Source organism: Salvelinus sp. IW2-2015, unplaced genomic scaffold, assembly GCF_002910315.2.
Source record: "Salvelinus sp. IW2-2015 unplaced genomic scaffold, ASM291031v2 Un_scaffold1567, whole genome shotgun sequence".
Lineage (NCBI taxonomy): Eukaryota > Metazoa > Chordata > Actinopteri > Salmoniformes > Salmonidae > Salvelinus > Salvelinus sp. IW2-2015.
In genome coordinates this window covers 72862-98446 of record NW_019942995.1, presented here as the reverse complement: position 1 = coordinate 98446, position 25585 = coordinate 72862, and the positions used below count along the sequence as shown (strand labels likewise).

Below are 25585 nucleotides of genomic sequence, written 5' to 3'. Positions count from 1 at the left end.
GTCGCCTCTTCACTTTTGACGTTGAGACTGGTGTTTTGCGGGTATTATTTAATGAAGCTGCCAGTTGAGGACTTGTGAGGCATCTGTTTCTCAAACTAGACACTCTAMTGTACTTGTCCTCTTGCTCAGTTGTGCTTCATGGCCTCCCACTCCTCTTCCTATTCTGGTTAGAGACAGTTTGCGCTGTTCTGTGAAGGGAGTAGTACACAGCGTTGTACGAGTTCTTCAGTTTCTTAGCAATTTCTCGCATGGAATAGCCTTCATTTCTCAGAACAAGAATAGACTGATGAGTTTCAGAAGAAAGTTATTTGTTTCTGCCCATTTTGAGCGTGTAATCGAACCCACAAATGCTGATGCACGACTCCAACACCATCATTAAGTTTGCAGATGACACAACAGTAGTAGGCCTGATCACCGACAACAATGAAACAGCCTATAGGGAGGAGGTCAGAGACCTGGCCGGGTGGTGCCAGAATAACAACCTATCCCTCAACATAACCAAGACTAAGGAGATGATTGTGGACTACAGGAAAAGGAGGACCGAGCACGCCCCCATTCTCATCGGCGGGGCTGTAGTGGAGCAGGTTGAGAGCTTCAAGTTCCTTGGTGTCCACATCACCAACAAACTAGAATGGTCCAAGCACACCAAGACAGTCGTGAAGAGGGTACGACAAAGCCTATTCCCCCTCAGGAAACTAAAAATATTTGGCATGGGTCCTCAGATCCTCAAAAGGTTCTACAGCTGCAACATCGAGAGCATCCTGACTGGTTGCATCACTGCCTGGTATGGCAATTGCTCGGCCTCCGACCGCAAGGCACTACAGAGGGTAGTGCGTACAGCCCAGTACATCACTGGGGCTAAGCTGCCTGCCATCCAGGACCTCTACACCAGGCGGTGTCAGAGGAAGGCCCTAAAAATTGTCAAAGTTACCAGCCGCCCAGTTATAGACTGTTCTCTCTACTACCGCATGGCAAGCGGTACCGGAGTGCCAAGTCTAGAACAAAAAGGCTTCTCAACAGTTTTTACCCCCAAGCCATAAGACTCCTGAAAAGGTAATCAAATGGCTACCAGGACTACTTGCATTGTGTGCCACCCCCAACCCCTCTTTTACGCTACTGTTACTCTCTGTTCATCATATATGCATAGTCACTTTAACCATATCTACATGTACATACTACCTCAATCAGCCCGACTAACTGCTGCCTGTATGTAGTCTCGCCACTGTTATAGCCTCGCTACTGTTATTTTTCACTCTTTTTACTGTTGTTTTTATTTCTTTACTTACCTATTGTTCACCTAATACCTTTTTTGCACTGTTGGTTAGAGCCTGTAAGTATGCATTTCACTGTAAGGTCTACACCTGTTGTATTCGGTGCACGTGACAAATAAACTTTGATTTGATGCTCCAGATACTCAACTAGTCTTAAGAAGGCCAGTTTTATTGCTTCTTTAATTAGGACGACAGTTTTCAGCTGTGCTAACATAATTGCAAAAAGGTTTTCTAATGATCAATTAGCCTTTTAAAATGATAAACTTGGATTAGCTAACACAACGTGCCATTGGAACACAGGAGTGATGGTTGCTGATAATGGGCCTCTGTACGCCTATGTAGATATTCCATTAAAAATCTGCTATTTCCAACTACAATAGTCATTTACAACAATAACAATGTCTACACTGTATTTCTGATCAATTTGATGTTATTTTAATGGACAAAAAATGTGCTTTTCTTTCAAAAACAAGGAATTTTCTAAGTGACCCCAAACTTTTGAACGGTGGTGACCATCCAAAGCTAAATGACAATAAATCACGAGGTGAGTGTCCATATTTCCTTTATTTCGATTTATGACATGCCTTTACAATGTATGGATGGTTTTATCAGTGCTAGGTCTTGAGTTTTATCACAAAGCTTCAGCTTTTTTCCCTAATAAAAAGAAAAGAAAATTGACAGGCAGAGAAGAAAGACAACAACCACATTCTCTCTGTTTTATGTTACTTTCCCGTCTTCGTTTTAGTGAGACAGTGAAAAACTAGGATATCAAAGTCAATTTCACTTCTATCAGCTCTTTCAAAGCAAACAGTAAAGAGTTAATTTCTCCTTTGTGTTGGTTCTATATACACTATCCTGGACATGAAAGGATTCCAAAACACATATACCTTTGTCTGTGAAACGCTATGCTTTCTTCTTTCATGTCCAGAAACCGACTCTGAATGTGAAATAATTTGGTTAAAATGAGAAACAGAAAATGTGAGATAAGTATTTCAGGCACTTAAACATTCTTCCAGAGTCCTTGGCTTGGCTACACTGTGCTTTCTTCATTTGCAGTACGGTACATGTATTGAAAGAAAAAGTCTCCTCTCCTAAACCCATTACAAATCCATGAGACATGAACTCATGGCCTCTGCTCTACAGGACAAGATAGTGCAAAAGGCTGTACAGTAGCACAACATTCAAATACAACGATTTAAAGGGATTTCAAGTTCCTTCTCACACACAACAACAATGTACCTATTTGCATTTAGTTTGATGTGACTAGGCCTACTTACTGTTGTAACTACCTGTTTAAACAACCTGTTGTAACTACCTGTTGTAACAGCCTCTTGTAACTAAATGTTGTAACTACCTGTGCTCATCGTATCATCAAATCCTCCCAAATGAACTGACCACCTTGCAGCTCTGGGGAAAAAAACGTAACTTTGTAAACATTCCTTTTCAAAATATATTATTTTTTATTATCCGCATTGAATATGGAAAGAAACTTTTCTCATTCTCTCACTTTCCTGCACATATTGCTCCTTCCCTCACTTATCTCTCCTCTCTCTTTATCTCTCGCTTTCTCTCCCTCTCTCTCCCTCTCTGACCAGCCCTCCCCTCTCTCTCCATGGGATATTTTAGTGAACCCTTGTCACTGTGATGGAAGTGAAATCCATTTAAATGAATGACAGCTGCAATTTGCTCTTCTCACTTTGCTGGGGGTATAACTGTACACAGTGTTTTTAAAGGCAAGGTAAATGATGCATGCATCTATCTGCATTCTGAACGCAGCATGAGGTTGAACAGAAAGGGGATGTTTGTGTTGAAATTATTACAGTCTTCCCATCGCCAGGTTTGTGACGCTGAGAGTGCGTCGCAAACTGTACCCTATTCCCTACATAGTGCATTACTTCCACCAGGGTCCATAGGGCTTTATGCACTATGTAAGGAATAGGTTGGCATTTGGGACACAACCTACATGTACATTTTGGCTGAGAGAGGAAGCTTTGTGTGAGATACATTCCTCTGAATATGAATATGTATTCTATTTCAGGAAGCATAGACTGAGTCATAAAAAATCATAGCAAATGTTTTTTTTATATAGAAAAACCAAATGCACAGTATTGTTGTTGGGTGTTGTTGTGTTAACACGTAACACGAAAAGCTTGTTCGGACTCAGGACATGAGAACTTGGACACTACTAGTGTACTGGTAAATCACATGACACACATACGAATCACTTGAATCTACCGAGTCTTTTGTGGGTCATTTGATATCTACCCCAAAAAACATTGTGCTACGTTATCTGACCATCACAAATCTACTAAGATGCAATGTATCAACTTTGTCATTTCAAGACAACAACAACATACAGTACAGGGACTTGACAAAATGAATGAAGAAATTTGTAGTATTTTTACAGCACATCAGTAGTCTTTCAACAGTGTGATGTCGTGGTCATTTTAACAAATCATTGATTCCATTATTTCACATATGAAAATGAAAGGTCATTTTCATGATTGATGTTTGGGGCCTGTTATTTTTCAAATAAAATGAAACAAAGTATGCAGTTGGATGCACAAACACAGAACACTCTTCAGATTACCTTACAAAAGTTTAGTCCAACAAACCATTTCTACAGATTTTGCTCTAAAAAAGACTTATCAACCTATCAAAATTTTAACCTGAGATTCAGATTTTTTTAAACGATCTCAGAACAGATCTCAGAACAGATCTCAATGAAGCCATCTGTGTTACACCCATAGTCTTCCCCCTTCTGTTACTCTGATCTGAACTAACTACCGTTGTCTATATTCTGACATCTACACTGTGCATTCCAAAATGCTTGACTTTAGATTGATGCCTACAGACAAACGCTAACGTTTGCATTTCTCCTCTTTCTCCTCTCCTCTTTTAAAAATTGGGGTTTCTCAATGTTTACCTTTGTAATTTACACATATTGAGTGTGAAGCTTCAATTACAAGGATCCAGGTTTAATCTATCATGATTTATTTTAAGTACATCACAGGTAGGACAAAATAAAAACATTTTCACAACAGAAGACATTACATCCATCTTGAAATTTGGAACCAGTTGTAAAAACTAGAAATATGGGTCCTATCTCCGTGTTTAGGTCGGAACTTCTGCTGTTCATGCATAGAATTAGAATCAATTAGTCATTCTAATTCTAGAACTAATTAGACAATCTAATTCTATGGTATACAGTCAGTTCTCACTATAGCGATGTCACACCGGACTACTGATGTCCTATAGTATCCAGTAGTGATGATATCATGTTACACCACAGTACTGATGTCCTCCACCTCGTTGGGCTTCACAGGCTTGCTGGGGAGCGACTTGAGGTACTCCAGGTGTCGCCGGGCATCCTCCTGGTTCTGCCGTACGTAATACACCACGTAGGAGATGACCATGGCAAACCAGCCGAACATTGTCACCAGCATGGCGTAGTCCGTGGTCCTCTTGGCCAGGTTACACAGGTCTGTGTCCACCGCCAGGAAATGGCGTCCCTCCTGCTCCTGGAGTTCGGAGCTCCGGCAGAGGACACGTGCAGCCGCCTCGTGGTTGTGGGCCATGCCGCCCAGTGCCTGCTGCAGGGTGCAGTCACAGTGCCAGGGGTTGTCGTCCACCAGGACCCGTGCTTTGAGCCGGGCGAACGCATCCTTGTGCACACTAGTGATGCGGTTGTGTGAGAGGTCGAGGACCTGCAGTGTGGCCTCCACGCCACTGAAGGCGCCCTCCCCCAGCGTCTCCACAGCATTGTGGGACAGATTGAGCTCCCGCAGCAGCCTCAGGCCCCGGAAGGCGTGGTCGGGGACGGCCATGATCTGGTTGTGGTCGAGGCGGAGCACGGCGGTGTCTGGAGGCAGGTCCGGGGGGATCTCTTTGAGCCGGGACCCGGTGCAGGTGACGTTGAGGCCAAGGAGGAGCCCCAGGGGCCCAGGGCCGAGGTGGAGGCCAGGGTCGGGTCGGGCCCGCTGGCAGACGCATCCCTTGGGACACATGGAGGCGGAGGGGAAGCACAGGGCCATGAGGACCAGGCTCTGGAGGAGCAGGCACATGGGGATGGAGCGGGATAGCCACATGTCCAGGGGAGTCATACTGGTGGGGACCACCAGCCCTCAGCATCCCGCCAAGAGACAGGGACACCACACCACTGGACCGACCCAAGAAGCAACGGACCGGCCACGGCTCATACCAAAAACTCCATACTGGAGACTGATGAGCCTCCACCAACACACTCCGTCTGTTCAGGCCTAGTAGGGCCTGTCACCAGTTGGACTCATGCTGTAATCACACCTGAAATAAAACAGATAGAAGCATTAAACAATATAAAAACTGCTTAATGAAGTACTGTACGTTCTTTGAACTACTTTTTTAGTGTGTAACTTTCGGTTTTAGCTGAAGTCAAAAAGACAAAACAGGAGCACCACGGTGTGTAAGTGAAAACAAACCACTCTGTTATATTCACATCATCATAATCTCATCATAACCGAGTTCTGTTTGATATAAACGATATTACACAACTTGTTATATTTATGGCAAACTAGGCTACATGATAAGGTTAATCTAGGTTAGATGAATCACTGTCCTTAATACCTTAATAAACTTTTACTGCAGTGGGCTAAATCAGGGTCACACAGACGGTTTTGAAACAGAAGTATACACCTCACACACATGGTTATGGGCTTAGAAAAAGAAGACACCTGTAACATGTCAGATATAGAGTTGAAATGTATTACATTTTGAGTTTGCATCCCAATATTACACTTTATATACACTATAAATACAAAAGTATGTGGACACCCCTTCAAATGAGTGGATTAGGCTATTTATCGAGCACGCAGCCATTGGCAGTAGAATGGCCTCACTGAAGAGCTCAGTGACTTTCAACCATCATAGGATGCCACCATTCCAATAAGACAGTTCATCAAATTTCTGCCCTGCTAGAGCTGCCTCTGTCAACTGTAAGTGCTGTTATAGTTAAGTGGAAACATCTAGGAGCAACAACGGCTCAGCCACAAATTGGCAGGCCACAAAAGTTCACCGAACGGGAACGCCGAGTGATGAAGCGCTTAGTGCGTAAGAATCATCTGTCCTCGGTTGCAACACTCACTACCAAGTTCCAAACTGCCTCTGGAAGCAACGTCAATACAATAACTGTTTGTCGGGAGCTTCATGAAATGGGTTTCCATGGCCGAGCAGCCGCACACAAGCCTAAGATCACCATGCCAAAGGCCAAATGCAGGCTGGAGTGGTGTAAAGCTCATCGCCATTGGACTCTGGAGCAGTGGAAACGGGTTCTCTGGAGTGATGAATCACGCTTCACCATCAGGCAGTCCAATGGACCAATCTCGGTTTGGCGGATGCCAGGAGAACGCTACCTGCCCGAATGCATAGTGCCAACTGTAAAGTTTGGTGGAGGAGGATTAATGGTCTGTGGCTGTTTTCATGGTTCGGGCCCCTTAGTTCCAGTGAAGGGAAATCTTAATGCAGTAGCATACAATGACATTCTAGACGATTCTGTTCTTCCAACTTTTGAGGCAACAGTTTGGGGAAGGCCTTTTCCTGTTTCCGCATGACAATGCCCACTTGCACAAAGCGAGATCCATACAGAAAAGGTTGGTGGAGATCGGTATGGAAGAACTTGACTGGCTTGCACAGAGCCATGACCTCAACCCCATCGAACACCTTTGGGATGAATTGGAACGTAGACTGCGAGCCAGACCTAATTGCCCAACATCAGTGCCAGATCTCACTAATGCTCTTGTGGTTGAATGAAAGCAAGTCTCTGCAGCAATGTTCCAACATCTAGTGGAAAGCCTTCCCAGAAGAGGCTGTTATAGCAGCAAAGGGGGGGACCAACTCCATATTAATGCTCATGAATGAGATGTTTGCCGAGCAGGTGTCCACATACTTTTGGTCATGTAGTGTACATCACAGAAGACTGCAATTTTAAACAAAACCGTTTGACATAGAAACGATTTTCAGCGTTTATTTAAGAAATATGTTTATTTATTATGAAATTATAAAAATATGAATAACATTCCACCCATGAGGCCACTAGAGGGTGATTTAACTGCAGGAAAGGGCTACAACAACACATCCTTATGAACACACACTCTTTACTGAGACTTGACAATAAGCATGGACCTGTGAATCCCCCTGTCAATCAAACACTAGCCAGCTACAAACGATGTTGTTTATTTAGTCAATTAAGAACAGATTTTTATTTACAATGAGGACCTGTCAAACATGTACATTTTATTATCTGTGTAAGAGTGAGAATATAGTAAGTACACAGTAATGGGCAGTTATATAGGACAAGGGAAGCAATGTTTACTTATGTTCCCATTCATGACATATGATTGGTATCGTTAGTAAAACAAACATACACCTACTCTATTGTAAGCTTGTGTACTGTGGATAACAACACCACATTGGTTCCAAATGGCACCCTATTCCCTATGTAGTGCACTACTTTTGACTAGGGTCCATAGGGAATAAAGGTGCTATTTGGGCTTCTGTCTGGTAAGTGCTAAGTACAGTGGAGTGCAGCAGGCTGGTTTTATCAAGCCCCCCTCATTCTCCCTCTGTCACGCTGTAATGTCACCTTCTCATAACAGATCTTTGTCTGCAGAACATCACATAGGGAAGAAATTGACTTACAGTACAGGAACTCTACATTAACCAAACTGTACAATACAACCCTATTCAATCATAAAAATGCTATGCAATTATTTTCTGTCATATAACTTTCCCCATATCGAGATCCTACCTATCATGTTTATAAACACATGCTAACATGCAGTGCTTAATTTGTAAATTGGGAGGTCCCGGAACACATAGGGTGCGTTACCCGAGGGGCTCTTAAGGTACTGGAACACATTGAGAAAAAAAGTGACTAACACAATGTGGCAGCTCAGCAGACAGAGTAAACAGCCATGTGGCCTACTGTCTATGGTGGTTAAACGGACAGCACTCTCCAAGGTGCTGATTCATTCAAAGCATTTTAGACGTCACTGCAGTATGCTCACATATATGAGTGTAGCTGCGGGGCTTACACAAGTCAGAATCAGTGAACAGCAACATTTTAGACGTCACTGCAGTATGTCTACATATATGAGTGTAGCTGCGGGGCTTACACAAGTCAGAATCAGTGTACAGCAACATTTTTAGACGTCACTGCAGTATGTCTACATATATGAGTGTAGCTGCGGGGCTTACACAAGTCAGAATCAGTGAACAGCAACATTTTTAGACGTCACTGCAGTATGTCTACATATATGAGTGTAGCTGCGGGGCTTACACAAGTCAGAATCGGTGAACAGCAACATTTTAGACGTCACTGCAGTATGCCTACATATATGAGTGTAGCTGCGGGGCTTACACAAGTCAGAATCAGTGTACAGCAACATTTTTAGACGTCACTGCAGAACACCCGCCATATGCAAATGCACACATAGTCAGCTGTGGGGCTTACAAGAACCATATGTCATATCATTTTCAAGACATCAATGTAGCAGTAGAACAAATATCACAATATCAGAATATAACTTCAAATAAAATGAATTACTGTAGACTACAGCAGAACACACAATTGAGAATATATAGGCTTCCTGACTATGTGATAATATGAAGCACATGTTCAGATTACCTTCACAGTACAGAACAAGTTTGTAAAGAAAAACAATTTTCCTACCTTAGTTTTCAAAACCTCCCACAATGACTCTCCCCATGTCAAGTTCATTTAACTCCTGACAGTCAATGTCTTGCTCAAAGCCATGAGCGGGCCTGTGGCAGTGACGTTTAGCCTCCTTCTAAGGCTGTTTTGAAGACTCTGGCTGTAGTGTCTATTTTTTTCATTTTGAGGGTTAACTATAACATGGGTGTCCTCTTTAGCCTCATCTACAAGGCCTGCTGCCACCAAATGTGCATTGGTTCAGGCATATTCAAAAAATAATAATTCTGAGGGCTCTTTGTTGTTGTTTTTATGTCAAAGGCAGAGGATGTTACTGTACATTCCACCCTCTCTTTTGCTAGCTAGTTTAATCACTCCAGTTGTTTCTAGACCCAAGCTCCCTACCTTTTTGCATGTTGTACAGCCCAGCTTTGAATTCTGCATGACAAGCCCTTGGTTATACGTTTGTTGTTCTTGAACTGCAAATTGCACCTGCTTCAAGCACTTCGTCGGTGGATGAGGCACTGTCCCCCCCAGCTCCCCGTCTCCCTCTCCCGCCCGAGTCTGACTCGCTAGTAGGCCTACTAGCTAGTGGAGGTGCCGGCGGTGATGCTGAACTAGCGGGATTAGCAGCGCTGCTAGCTCAGGCATCCCCATTAGGAACAGTTTGCCCCTCACTCCTCTCCTCCAGCACTGACAATTCTCTGGCTCGTTCTGGGTTCGATTCACCATCTTTCTCAGGATTTTGGACTTGAAAAATGTCATCAAACTTGATTGCCTTTTTTAATAATTTTTTTATTTGTCTTTCCCACGTTTCAAATTCAGTAGGGAGACAACTAGCCTAGTCTACGTGACGTGATTACGTAGGGACCTCTTCACTAGCTGACCACCACTACCAAGACCTGTGTCAAGATCAGTTACTTACTCCACCGGCCTCCCCATAACCTCTATGTACAAATAGGAGAGCAGGTCTGGAATCAGTGTGGCAGGATAGGATGATTACACAGAAGGATCACCACGCTTTTACATGATGGTCTTTCTGGGGAGCGGGAGAAATAACAAGGCAACTTGATTTAACGCTGATCGCTTTATTAGAATGTTTACAGTGCGAACAGTGAAACAATTAATAAATCATGCCGATAGAGGTACCGGATCTGGGCAAATAGGTGCCAGAATGAACAAAGTCAAATCTGAGAGGTGCCGGATCCTGTTCCGGCAGGATCCGGCTCAAATTAAGCACTGCTAACATGTGTCTGTCAGATCTCCCTGAGGTGTTGATAAAAACACATTAATTACCGAGCTTGAACAGGATAAGATCATGAAAAATGTATCCACTTAAGACATATGATCAATTCTGCATCAGATTATGTACAGCTTTACTATACTGCCCAGCAGCTTGATGGGAGGCATTGTAGAACGCTCCAGAATGCAGTGATTGCTAATGGACATGGGCGTCTGCCCATTTCTGGGAAAAAGAGATACTGATAACCATAGAAATAATAATAACCTATGTAGGTTGAGGGAGCAGCCCTATCTCTCCCCACAGCCTGTGTTGTTTAATAGAGCCTATGATGATGAGAGAAAGAGAAAGAGCGAGAGAGAGGGGGAGAGAGAGAAAGGTTTAGAGAGAGACAGAGTGATGGAGATAGGGAAGCATCTGTGTTGTCTGTATGAGGCCGTCTCCCCCGTGAGCACCAGGCACAGGGGCTCAAGTGAGTCTAGGTTCAAATGTCAACTGCCAAAAAGCTGAATTGCATGCAGGCATGTCATCCATCATCGACGACTAGAAAAATGGCAAAGCAACACAAGTGACAGTTGGTATCCACATTGATGAGGGATTTTGAATGCATCATCTTCAGAGGCCCCTGGAGGGGAGAATATAGGCTGTGTGTCACTGGGAGCGTGTGAGCTTTGAGTCCTTTCAAGTCCAATGACTGACTGAAGTCATACCATCATTTTCAATTCAGACAGTAATGACCTGGCTGAATTCAGCTGGTGGCCCTCTCCTGTCTCTGGTCACAGTGTACAAGGTTGTTCACATACTGGGTTAAAATAGGCACCGGTGAACTCAGCCGCGAGGCAGCGACCATTTCTATTTTTGGCACCACTGAAATTTTCATTTCACAAATCAAGAAGAACATGATTGCCCTGTTATTCAGATTCAGTGGAACCATTAAAACGTTCATAAATTGAATAAAGTGCTTACTTTATACATGCAGTCTTTCTATTATCATATTGGTTAGTAGTATGATTTTGAAATTTGTGATGGAGGAGGAATAATGGTCTGGGGCTGTTTTTCGTGGTTCGGGCTAGGCCCCTTAGTTCCAGTGAAGGTAAATCTTAATGCTACAGCATACAATGACATTCTAGATAATTATGTGCTTCCAACTTTGTGGCAACAGTTTGGGGCAGGCCCTTTCCTGCTACCGTGCACAAAGTGAGGTCCATACATGTAGTGTATCATGTCATCAATGTCAACTTAGATTTTTGTAAGTTTTCTGTCATCATATGATTTTAAGGGGTAGAGGCTGGGCAATGGATTTTTTTACCATTACTGGAAAAAGAGCAATCCTTTACAAAAATCTGATTTTTAAATGCAATTACCCATGAACAAAAATATAAATGCAACATGTAACAATTTCTAAGATTTTACAGAGTTACAGTTCATATAAGGAAATCAGTCAACTAAAATAAATAAATTAGGCCCTAATCTATGGATTTCACATGACTGGGAATACAGATATGCATCTGTTGGTCACAGATACCTTAAAAAAAGGTAGGGGCGTGGATCAGAAATCCAGTCAGTATCTGGTGTGACCACCATTTGCCTCATGCAGCGCGACACAGCTCCTTCACATAGAATTGATCAGGCTGTTGATTGTGGCCTGTGGAATGTTGCCCCACTCCTCTTCAATGGCTGTGTGAAGTTTCTGGATATTGGCGGGAACTGGAATACGCTGTCATACATGTTGATCCAGAGCATCCCAAACATGCTCAATGCGTGACATGTCTGGTGAGTATGCAGGCCATGGAAGAACTGGGACATTTTCAGCTTTGAGGAATTGGGTACAGATCTTTTCGACATGGGGCAATGCATTATCATGCTGAAACATGAGGTGATCTCGTCACGGTATCTCTGTGCATTCAAATGGCCATCGATAAAATGCAATTGTGTTCATTCTCCGTAGTTTCAGCCTGCCCATACCATAACCCCACCGCCACCATGGGGCACTCTGTTCACAACGTTGACTTCCACAGCTTCATCAGCTGTCTGGGTTGCTTGTTTCAGACGATCCCACATGCGAAGATGCCGGATGTTGTGGTCCTGGGCTGGTGTGGTTACTCGTGGTCTACGGTTGTGAGGCCGGTTGGACATACTGCCAAATTCTCTTAAAACTATGTTTTAGGCGACTTATGTTAGAGAAATTAACATTCAACTTGAGGCATTGTGTTGTGTGTCAAGACAGGATTGTGTTGAGGCACAGATCTGCAGCATTGAAGGTCCTTAAGAACACAGTGACCTCCACCTCCAAGTTTGGAACCATCAAGACTCTTCCTAGAGCTGACCACCCAGTCAAACTGAGCAATTTGGGTAGAAGGGCCTTGGTCAGTGAGGTGACGAAGAACCCGATGGTTACTTTGACAGAGCTCCAGAGTTCATCTGTGGAAATGGGAGAACCTTCCAGAAGGACAACCATCTCTGCAGCACTCCACCAATCAGACCTTTATGGCAGAATGGCCAGACGGAAGCCACTACCTCAGTAAAAGGCACATGACAGCCCGCTTAGAGTTTGCCAAAAAGCACCTAAAGGACTCTCAGGCCATGAAAAACAAGATTATCTGGTCTGATGAAACCAAGATTGAACTCTTTGGCCTGAATGCCAAGTGTCACGTCTGGAGGAAACCAGGCACCGCTCATCACCTGGCCAATGCCATCCCTACGGTGAAGCATGGTGGTGGCAGCATCATGTTGTGGGGATGTTTTTCAGTGGCAGGGACTGGGGGACTAGTCAGGATCGAGGGAAATAGGAACGGAGCAAAGTACAGAGAGATCCTTGATGAAAACCTGCTTCAGAGCACTCAGGACCTCAGACTGGGGCGAAGGTTCACCTTCCAACAGGACAACGACCTTAAGCACACAGTCAAGACAACGCAGGAGTGGCTTCGGGATAAGAGTCCAGACTTGAACCCGATCGAACATCTCTGGAGACCTGAAAATAGCTGTGCAGCGACACTCCCCATCCAACCTGAGAACTTGAGAGGATCTGCAGAGAAGAATGGGCGAAACTCCCCAAATACAGGTGTGCCAAGCTTGAGGCGTCATACCCAATAAGACTCGAGGCTGTAATCGCTGGCAAAAAGTGCTTCTACAAAGTACTGAGTAAAGGATCTGAATACTTATGTAAATGTGATTTAAAAAGAAAAACTTTTTTAATACATTTGCAAAAATGTCTAAAAACCTGTTTTTGCTTTGTCATTATGGGGTATTGTGTGTAGACTGATAAGGGGGAACACGATTTAATACATTATAGAAAAAGGCTGTAATTTAACAAAACATGGAAAAATTCAAGGGGTCTGAATACTGCCCAAATGCACTGTACTTCCATTAGTTTTTTAAAAACCGTACCGGTTACCTTCAGATGAGTCCCGTGACACTTGCGGGGGTCGTTTACATGATTTACCAATTTTCGGGATGTCTCATGGTCTGACAAACACCACTCTAGCTCTGCCACCTTTCACCACAGATGAGGAGGTGTTACACTGGTGGATGCAGTGGATTGAGATGCATCCAATGCAATAAAAGCAGATGTCTCTAATTTAAACTGATGGATTTTGATGGGGATTTTGTTGTTATGTAACTTAGATTGACGTACCGGTGCGTCAATCGACTCTAGGGGGTTAATCATCTTCTGGATATGCCACACCTGTCAAGTGGATGGATTATCTTGGCAAAGGAGAAATGCTCACCAACAGGGATGTAAACAAATTTGTGCACAAAATTGTAGAGAAATACGCTTTTTGTGCATATGGACAATTTCTGAGATCTTTTGTTTTAGAGCATGAAAAAAGGTCATGTGTGGCTCAGTTGGTAGAGCATGGTGCTTGCAATGCCAGGGTTGTGGGTTTAATTCCTATCGGGGACCAGTATGGGGGAAACGTATGTACTCACTACTGTAAGTCGCTCTGGATAAGAATGTCTGCTAAATTACAAAAATGTAAACATGATGCATTTATATTTTTGTTCAGTGTAAATTGGTCTGTAATCACAATCTAGCAGGCACTCTAGAACTGGGATGGACTCCCAATCAACTACAATCATGCATGGGCTTTGTAAATAGCACTTAGGCTATGTAGTGGCTGCTCAATCATTTTCTCCCCAATGGGCTTGTAAGTAAGCATTTCACAATGCGGTCTCCTGTTGTACCTGTTGTATTCGGCGCATGTGAAAAATAACATTTGATTTGATTTGTAAGAGCTTTGACTTCCAGGGATGTCAACCAAAGCTTACATGTGAAGCTATTTCCTATGACAAATCTCAACATGGCTGTAAGGATGAATCATGAAGTAAAGAAAAATAAAGGCATCGATCGCAAAACACTGTCAGACTGGAAGTATTAGCCTGAAGTCAAATGAATGGTCCAGAGTTCAATAAGATATCTCTTGGATATGACCCCACTATAAGGTCAGAGAATAAATGATGTCTATTGTCTCATTACTATACATTTACAAAACAATCACTAGAATATAATGTAACATCAATGTTATTACTGTAATAATTAGTGCTACTACACAGGTATTAGAGAAATGTGATGTACACCATCATTGTATTAAAAGGCAGAGTAATTTGATTGGTTCAAGACTTGGAGTTGAAATGTATTTTGACACAACGTGACCCTATTTCTATCATTTATCATAGCATATGGCCATTCTATTACTTAAGTTGCATGTTCCTGTCAAGGCCATATTTATTGTTTAGCATCAACATGAAATTCAACAAAGATGTGGACTGCATCCAAAATGGCACCCTATTCCATACATAGTACACTACTTTTTACCATAGCTGTGGTGCACTACATAGGAAATTGGGTGCAATTTGGGATGCAAATTTAGACCTAAAGCGGACTTGCCTACTATGTTTTCTTGACCCATATAGTACTACATCACTTGATACATTTTGTGATAATTAAATAAACATCATTATTAAGGATGAACTATTTATGCAAATAGTCTTGAGCTGGATCTGGGGATATCGAATTACAATAGAAATGGGTCTGAGCAAATGATAGCCAAGCTATTCCTCAAACAGAATAGTCTGCAAGTGTTATAAACGGCATGGCATAGCATTTCCCAAACAAATAGACCATGCCCCATGGTAAAGAATATGATTTATGAGTAGCCAAGCATACACAAAGTCGTAAACTTTTCTAGGTAGGCCTATAGGTCTGCATGTACGCCTTTAGTTTATCAGTTATATATTATCATTATGATATTCCTACATTATATTATTATAGTATGAGTTTTGATATGATATAATGAGTGAACACTAATGATAAGGAGGACACCCCGCAGTGTGAGCCTGCTCGTCATCAAGGTGAATTTCTTCCTATAGCGCACTCCGTGGCTCAACCATCAACCGTTAACCCTGCTCTCGAGCTCGGCGCCTGAATGCGACGTACTACAGGGTACCCGGCTCCCCTTTCTGACCCGCGCAGCTGTTATTTTCTACATGTAAAAAAATCACTGCCATGATTAAACTACAGTATTTCATTGCGGCATTCATGTAAAGATGTCACCCATGGAACAATGTCCTGTTCAAGTATTTACCAAGGACATAACAGCAATGTTATTGCAGGTATCCTATAATACCATTATTCTAATAGAGTAATAACAATACATTCGATATAGCTACCTACAATAAACAATATTTGAGTGATCAGAGAACATCAATGTAGCTGTGAAGCAACACATTCAATCGTCACATGGCACATGAATAATAATATTAATTTAAAACATGGTGGATTTTGAAATAACCCCCAAAAATGATATATATGACGACCCCAAACCCATCTATTTTCCTTTTTTCCCCTCATATCTGACTAACAACAATCACCAACTGAAAAGAAAAAGAAAGGTGGAAAGCCAGCATGAAAATGAGCTCATACATACGTATGTGTGTGTGCTGCGCGTGTAGAGGAGGTGCGGAGCAACAGGCGACATATGTTTCCATTCTCACCTGCAATAGAAGCAACCGTCAGTCTCTCAATTTCAGACTTTGACATTCTAAACGGATCGTTCCAACGCAATCTTCCTTCTCCAGTAGTTTCCTATCCTCGTCAAAAATGTTGGAATAGCGCAGTTGAAATTCACATTTTTACAAATGCTTGTTGCTGCTCAGTATTGAACGTGAAAGGAGTGTGACTGAGCTCAAGCTGGCAAGGGAGGGGTTTGCGAGACGAGCATTGAAGGCGACAGTGTTCACCCGGAGCGCGCGCGGGGATGAACGGTCAGACAGACAGTAGGTGTTGCCCCAGTGTCTGTTGGGTTCTTCTGACTAATTCAATCCATTTATAATATATCATCACATACGTTCGGTCTTTTGCATCGTCGTAAAACTAAAAGGAGAGCTGTTGAGTTAAGACAAATTGTAGGTGCATTTCACTGTTAGTCTACACCTGTTGTTTACAAGCATGTGACTAATAAAATTGGATTTGATTTGTGTCCGCGGTCAGTCATCCCACTCTATCTGCATAACACTTCAATCAGTCAATGGTAGAAATATTATCCAAAATATTGCTCTTACAGTGATTCACGTTTGAATTGTAGTCTATCACATTGGTCCGCATTTGAAAATACCCTATACTAAAGACTTTTCTGTGACTATGAGTCTGCTCACACAGCAAGTACAGGTAGCCTACATAATGTGATCAGGAGCCCACATTTACCATGGTACTTAATGTGTAGCCCACATTTACCATGGTACTTAATGTGTAGCCCACATTTACCATGGTACTTAATGTGTAGCCCACATTTACCATGGTACTTACTGTGTAGCCCACATTTACCATGGTACTTAATGTGTAGCCCACATTTACCATGGTACTTACTGTGTAGCCCACATTTACCATGGTATTTATGAGTCACATGAAGCTGTCACATGAAGCTGTCACTGCCACGTGACTGTCAGGGGAATCTGAAGGGAACTGTATTTGTAAAATGGCCATGGTGGCCACCAGCCACCATGCCCATGTTGGCCAAGCAGGATCTCCCTCACTCTCTCACATAACAGGCAGGATCTCCCTCACTCTCTCACATAACAGGCAGGCACTCACTCACTGGATGGTCAGGACTGGGGACACCCAATTGTGACGATGGCATGAGGGGCCCTAGAGATTCCCTGGGGGCCAGACACCACATGACATCAAGTGACTTCTGAGTTTGGTCATAGCCTGGCCAGGCTACCATGTGTAGAGTTTAAAATGACATTTAGGACTCAAGAGTTACGGTGCCTTCGGAAAGTATTCAGACCCCTTCACTTTTTACACATTTTGTTACGTTACAGCCTTATTATAAAATCGATTGAATAAATATTTTTCCGCATCAATCTACACACAATATAATGACAAAGCGAAAACAGGTTTTCAGACATTTTAGCAAAGGTATAAAAAAACAAAAACAGAAATATCTTATTTATATAAGTATTCAGACCCTTTGCTATGAGACTCGAAATTGAGCTTAGGTGCATCCTGTTTCCATTGATCATCCTTGGGATATTTCTACAACTTGATTGGAGTCCACCTGTGGTAAATTCAATTGATTTGACATGATTTGGAAAGGCACACACTTGTCTATATAAAGTCCCACAGTTGACAGTGCATGTCAGAGCAAAAAGGAATTGTCAGTTTCTGAAGCATTGAAGGTCCCCAACTACACAGTGGCCTCCATCATTCTTAAATGGAAGACGTTTGGAACCACCAATACTATTCTGACAGCTGGCCGCCAGATGCTAACTCTGACATAGCTCAAGTGTTCCTCTGAGGAGACGGGAGAACCTTCCAGAAGGACAACCATCTCTGCAGCACTCTACCAATTAGGCCTTTATGGTACAGTAGCCAGATGGAAGCCACTCCTCAGTAAAAAGCACATGACAGCCCACTTGGAGTTAGCCAAAAGGCACCTAAAGGACTCTCAGACCATGGGAAACAAGATTCATTGGTCTGATGAAACCAAGATTGAACTCTTTGGCCTGAATGCCAAGCATCACGTCAAGAGGAAACCAGGCACCGCTCATCACCTGCCCAATACCATCTCCACGGTGAAGCATGGTGATGGCAGCATCATGCTGTGGGGATGTTTTTCCACGGCAAGGACTGGGAGACTAGTCAGGATCGAGGTAAAGATGAACAGAGCACAGTACAGAAAGATCCTTGATGAAAACCTGCTCCAGAGAGCTCAGGACCTCAGACTGGGGGCGAAGGTTCACCTTCCAACAGGACAACGACCCTAAGCACACAGCCAAGACAACGTAGGAATGGCTTCAGGACAAGTCTCTGACTGTCCTTGAGTGGCCCAGCCAGAGCCCTACAAACAATACCCCATAATGTCGAAGAGGAATTATGTTTATAGAAATTTTTACAAAATATAATAAAAAATGTGAAGTCGAAATGTCTTGAGTCAATAAGTATTCAACCCCCTTGTGATGACACAGATTCAACCACAAAAATCAGACAGATTTTCCAATGCCTCGCAAAGAAGGAAACCTATTAGTAGATCGGTAAAAATAAGAATAAACAGACATTCAATATCCCTGTGAGCATGGTGAAGTTATTAATTACACTTTGGATGGTGTATCAATACACCCCGTCACTACAAAGTCCTTCCTAACTAAGTTGCCGGAGAGGAAGGAAACTTCTCAGGGATTTCACCATGAGGCCAATGGTGACTTTAAAACAGTTACATAGTTTAATGGCTGTGATAGAAGAAAACTAATGATGGCGCAACAGCATTGTAGTTACTCCACAATACTAACCTAATTGACAGAGTGAAAAGATGGAAGCCTGTACGGAATTGAAATTTTCCAAAAAATGCATCCTGTTTGAAACAAGACACTAATACTCCAACAAATGTGGCAAAGCTATTCATTTTTGTCCAGAATACAAAGTGTTATGTTCGGGGCAAATGCAACACAACACATTACTGAGTACCACTCTCAATATTTTCAAGCATAGTGGTGGCTGCATCGTGTTATGGGTATGCTTGTAATCATTAAGGACTGGGGAGTTTTTCAGGATATAAAAGAAATGGAATATAGCTAAACACAGGCAAAATCCTAGAGGAAAACATGGTTCAGTCCACTCACTGACAATAACCTAAAGCACAAGGCTAAATCTACACTGGAGTAGCTTACCAAAAAGACAGTGAATGTTCCTGAGTGGCCGAGTTACAGTTTTGACTTAAATCTACTTTAAAGTGCTACGGCAAGACCTGAAAATGGTTGCCTAGCAATGATCAACAACCAATTTGACAGACCTTGAAGAATTTCGAAAAGAATAATGGGCAAATGTTGCACAGTCCAGGTGTGGAAATCTCTTAGAGACTTACCCAGGAAGATTCACAGCTGTAATCTCTGCCAAAGGTGCATTGACTCAGGGCTGTGAATGCTTATGTAAATTAGATATTTCTGTATTTCATTATCAACAAATTTGTAAAAATCTCTAAAAACATGTTTTTACTTTGTCATTCTAGGGTATTGTGTGTAGACGGGTGAGAGAAAATAATTATTTAATCCATTTTGAATTCAGGCTGTAACACAACAACATTTGGAATAAGTCAAGGGGTATGAATACTTTCCGAAGGCACTGTATTTACATGCAACAGTCCTTTACTCATATTAAGCAGTTAGTGATAAGCTGAGTTATATCAACCACACACAAATCATCTAGTGATTAATTTGATTGGGTCTAGCTGCCTCCACGACAAGAGACATTTTCCTTTTCGCCATTAAAAGGTTATGTTTTGTTATGGTTATTTGCATACTGAGTGTTTCATTATTTCCAGCCAATAAGAAGTTATCTGATGGATGATTTGGAGGGGAAAGAATGATGAATGAATGATGAATTTTAACCAGGGCAAGGTGACCGGAAGCATGACCGAATACAAACAGTGTAGCTATTCTCTCCGCAAGGCAATCAAACAGGCTAAGTCCCAGTACAGAGACAAAATCGAGTCGCAATTCAACAGCTCAGACACAAGAGGTATGTGGCAGGGTCTACAGTCAATCACGGATTACAAAAAGAAAACCAGCCCCGTCGCGGACCAGGATGTCTTGCTCCCAGACAGGGCTAAACAACTTTTTTGCCCGCTTTGAGGACAATACAGTGCCACTGACACGGCCCCCTACCAAAACCTGCGGGCTCTCCTTCACTGCAGCCGAGGTGAGTAAAACATTTAAACGTGTTAACCTCGCAAGGCTGCAGGCCCAGACGGCATTCCCAGCCGCGTCCTCAGAGCATGCGCAGACCAGCTGGCTGGTGTGTTTACGGACATATTCAATCAATCCTTATCCCAGTCTGCTGTTCCACATGCTTCAAGAGGGCCACCATTGTTCCTGTTCCAAGAAAGCTAAGGTAACTGAGCTAAACGACTACCGCCCCGTAGCACTCACTTCCGTCATCATGAAGTGCTTTGAGAGACTAGTCAAGGACCATATCACCTCCACTACCGGACACCCTAGACCCACTCCAATTTGCTTACCGACCCAATAGGTCCACAGACGACGCAATCGCAACCACACTGCACACTGCCCTAACCATCTGGACAAGAGGAATACCCATGTGAGAATGCTGTTCATCGATTACAGCTCAGCATTTAACACCATAGTACCTCCAAACTCGTCATCAAGCTCGAGACCCTGGGTCTCGACCCCGCCCTGTGCAACTGGGTCCTGGACTTCCTGACGGGCCGCCCCCAGGTGGTGAGGGTAGGTAACAACATCTCCACCCCGCTGATCCTCAACACTGGGGCCCCACAAGGGTGCGTTCTGAGCCTCTCCTGTACTCCCTGTTCACCCACGACTGCGTGGCCATGCACGCCTCCAACTCAATCATCAAGTTTGCGGATGACACTACAGTGGTAGGCTTGATTACCAACAGACGAGACGGCCTACAGGGAGGAGGTGAGGGCCCTCGGAGTGTGGTGTCAGGAAAATAACCTCACACTCAACGTCACAAAACAAAGGAGATGATTGTGGACTTCAGGAAAAAGCAGAGGGAGCACCCCCTATCCACATCGACGGGTCAGTAGTGGAGAAGGTGGAAAGTTTTAAGTTCCTCGGTGTACACATCACGGACAACTGAATTGGTCCACCCACACAGACAGCGTTGTGAAGAAGGCGCGCAGCGCGCTCTTCAACCTCAGGAGGCTGAAGAAATTCGGCTTGTCACCAAAAGCACTCACAAACTTCTACAGATGCACAATCGAGAGCATCCTGTCGGGCTGTATCACCGCCTGGTACGGCAACTGCTCCGCCCACAACCGTAAGGCTCTCCAGAGGGTAGTGAGGTCTGCAGAACGCATCACCAGGGGCAAACTACCTGCCCTCCAGGACACCTACACACCCGATGTCACAGGAAGGCCATAAAGATCATCAAGGACAACAACCACCCAAGCCACTGCCTGTTCACCCCGCTATCATCCAGAAGGCGAGGTCAGTACAGGTGCATCAAAGCAGGGACCGAGTGACTGAAAAACAGCTTCTATCTCAAGGCCATCAGACTGTTAAACAGCCACCCATAACATTTAGCGGCCGCTGCAACATACTGACTCAACTCCAGCCACTTTAAAAATGGGAATTGATGGAAATTATGTAAAAATGTACCACTAGCCACTTTAAACAATGCACTTAATATAATGTTTACATACCCTACATTACCCATCTCATATGTATATACTGTATCTATATATCATCTACTGCATCTTGCCATCTTTATGTATACATGTACCACTAGCCACTTTAAACTATGCCACTTTATGTTTACATACCCTACAGTACTCATCTCATATGTATATACCGTACTCTATACCATCTACTGCATCTGCATGCCGTTCTGTACCACCACTCATTCATATATCTTTATGTACATATTCTTTATCCCTTTACACTTGTGTGTGTGTGTAAGGTAGTAGTTGTGGAATTGTTAGGTTAGATTACTTGTTGGTTATTACTGCATTGTCGGAACTAGAAGCACAAGCATTTCGCTACACTCGCATTAACATCTGCTAACCATGTGTATGTGACTAATAAAATTTGATTTGATTTGATTTGATTTGATTTGATTTGAATGGTTAGGTATATTACCTGTTAAGCATATCTATCAGGCCATTAGCCTTTCTGGGTAACCACAGCGATCAAACTCTGCCGCCAACACAGATAATGTTTATTTAAATGTCATGAGATGGGCCTATAATTCCTCAATTGCCATGTAATGGTTACCAATACATAGAATTCCTCAATTGCAATGTTTAAGCCTACAATAAATAATTTTCTCAAGCCTGTCATTTCATATAGACTGCACGTACAAAACATTAGGAAGACCTGCTCTTTCCATGACGTTGTAGACTGACCAGGTGAATCCAGGTGAAAGCTATGATCCTTCTTGATGTCACTTGTTAAATCCACTTCGATCATTATAGATGAAGGGGTGGAGACAGGTTAAAGAAGGATTTTTAAGCCTTGAGACAATTGAGACATGGATTGTGTATGTGTGCCATTCAGAGGGTGAATGGGCAAGACAGAAGATTTAAGTGCCTTTGAACTCAATATAGAAGCTCATCATTGAGAGTGTGATATGGGTTAATACACAATCAAGTTAACACAATAAAGTTTAACAACATATTCCATTAGGGTCTTCTGGCTTTCATACCAGATACAGACTAATATGATGATACTGTGTGTTTGAAATTGGTGTGGGGACTTTCTATGAATCTGAAACATCTAGAGTGATATTCACTTTATTTGTAGAGCCAATACATACCTAGCAATAGTAAGTGACTAAGGGAGACTTATTGGTGCAACGTGTACACTAATAATCAGGAAGCAAGTACAGGGGCCTGTTGCACAAACTAGGATAAGGGATTAAGCCAGGATATCTTGGTGATCCTGGCTCAATTGATCCGTAATCCGGTTGCACTAAAGATGGATAGGGGGCAGGAGGATATGTTATGGTATAAATTACCATGGATTTTATTCTGTGGAGCTAGCCTGCTCCAGACCAGGCTAAATTCCAGGATCTATTTAATCTCTTCCCTAATGTCATGCAGGTCACCACAAATGGAAACCAATAGTTATTTCACTGCTCACTATACATTGTTATCACTATAACTAGACCCACTGTTATTATTTAAACGTTTGTGATCATTAATTTCATGATTTTGGATAAAAAATTATTTTTAGATGAGGTTGCTATCATTAGATAATTTACAGTTTCCCATAGACTATAAGGCTATATATAAAATGATAGAATATTAGGGCCACAGAGGGGAAAAAAACACAAGTCATAATATTGTAACCAGTTGTTTTAAAGGAGGACAGTTGTTAAAATGACAGATGTGGGGCATTTCGTGAAATTGTACTTCAGTATGGTTTCATAAACAAAGACATGCTGATGTGCCAGAATATTAAGTATACATATGTCATAAGTATCAAAACTGTAAAAACAATATGTAGCTTTTCTGCAGAAAGAACAGCCTCATAAATTTATGACTTTATCCTTTTTCTTCAGTGTGGCCCTAGTACTCTGTCATATAAACAAATACACATTCCATATGAATATAAAAACACAATGTGTAACATTATGTTCCTTTATTGAATAAGGACAAAACAAAGCAGGTAAACCATCAGCTCCTTTCGAAACTGAAGTCACAGTGACTCTACCAAGATGGAAAGCACAGAATCCAAGCATATTATACAAAATGATACATACACATTCAAAGGTCTGTATATAACACACCCTGCATGTCTGCACACTAAAATAAATGCAGGACAAATCCATACACATCAACTGAACAGACAAATGAATGGATGCAGTAGCCTCCCTGCAGCCTTGTATTACACACAGTATACCCGACAAACATCATAAGAGGCCAAATTCGTCAAAAAACGAACCCAAAAAAACCCAAATTCCTCTGCCACGCAGGACATATTTAACAAAATTGAAAGCACACACATCCTAACTAAATAATTCAACACATATTGGTCCTCAGCAGCCGACCACTGTCGTCATCAGGGAAGATTGCCGGATTGTCCCAGTCCATGGCTGGTGGCACTCTGGGGGCCCTCTCCTTCCTCAGGCAGGCACATTGTGGGGACAGCACAAGCCACAGTAATATCACATGCCCTAACAGGGCTGACCCTTAATTTGTGAAGGCAGTGAAAGCGTGCCTTCAGGAGGCCAAAGGTCATTTCAACTCTGGCCCTGGTCCTGGCATGGGCATGGTGTTAGGCCTGCTGTGCTTCCTGGGGGTCTGTGAAAGGTGTCAGGAGAAAAGGCTGGCAGCCATACCCCCTGTCTCCCAGCAACACACCAGAGAATTCACCTGTCAACACAAAATTCTCATCATATCTACCTCATAAACACAGTGATATTCTTGACAGCCATGATGGTTATAAATAGGGGTTGTGTGGCTTACTTGTGATAGGCACTGATAGATTTCAGAGGCCCGAAAGATTTCTGGAGTCATGGACTGAGCCAGGCCATTTTGCCACAACATTGCTGATCACACAGTCAGCATTGCAGACCATCTGAAATCATAAGATGAGGATATTACACCAATCAATGCACATCACTGGCAATGCAGAGTGTTCGTCAATGGACAATATCAAAAAGTTATGTTCACCTGAACATTATGCTGTGAAAGGATTTCCTATTCACAAATCGGCCTCATGGGCACCTGAGGGGGCTTTTATCCTTATGTGTGTGCAGTCCACTGCACCAATGACATTGGGGAAACCTGTCACACAAAGTAATGAGTATCCTACTATGTGTTACCAGTTGTCCTGTAATTTGTAGATCCTCTTACCTGCAATCCTATAGAACTCCTCTTTGATGTCACAGAGTCTTCTGTGGCCAGGGAAGGAGATGAAGACATCTGCTAATGCTTTGATAGCCAGACACACACTCCTTATTGTGCGGCAAATTGTGGCCTTGTTCAGCTGTTCTGCATCCCCCACTGAGTACAGGAAGGCTCCACTAGCAAAAAAGCGCAAGGCCACACAAACCATTTGCTCCACACTCAGTGCATGGCTCCGTGCAGTGCGGTGCTTAATCCTGGGACCAGTAGTCTGCATAGATACCTGATGCCATCTGCAGAAAACCTGTATCTTTCATATAGATGGTCATCAGGGAAGGCAGTGGGTCCAACCGGTCCCTGAAGACCTTTCTCGCCTGAAGGCTCTCCTCAGCACAAGTGCTTCTTCATCCACCACATCTCGCACGAATGGGCATGCCATTGTCAGAGCAGAAAGGAACACACAATTTTGGGCCTTCATATAGGCTAGTGGCCACACCTGGTGCTGGGGGGTGGGCAAAAGAGGGGATGCCTTATAACGATGACTTGGTTGTACTGATTGCTGGGA

General features: G+C 42.9%; 1 protein-coding gene across 2 annotated transcripts; it reads right to left on the bottom strand.

Moving 5' to 3' along the window:
• Positions 1 to 1839: 1839 nt before the first annotated feature.
• LOC112071276 (leucine-rich repeat-containing protein 3B-like) lies at positions 1840 to 16384 on the bottom strand. 2 transcript variants are annotated; one of them, XM_024138744.1, is made up of 2 exons: positions 16190 to 16384; positions 1840 to 5573 (listed from the first exon to the last, which is right to left on the bottom strand). In XM_024138744.1, the coding sequence occupies exon 2, from the start codon at positions 5372 to 5374 to the stop codon at positions 4553 to 4555; it is 822 nt and encodes a 273-aa protein (XP_023994512.1). In that variant the 5' UTR covers positions 5375 to 5573; positions 16190 to 16384; the 3' UTR covers positions 1840 to 4552. The 2 variants fall into 2 exon arrangements, with proteins under 2 accessions (XP_023994512.1, XP_023994513.1); XM_024138745.2 differs by lacking the exon at positions 16190 to 16384 and adding an exon at positions 9361 to 9766.
• Positions 16385 to 25585: the final 9201 nt, after the last annotated feature.

Bases quoted from the DNA above. Each gene is read 5' to 3' on its own strand.
- LOC112071276 (XM_024138744.1), bottom strand. From the start codon at position 5,374: ATGACTCCCCTGGACATGTGGCTATCCCGCTCCATCCCCATGTGCCTG.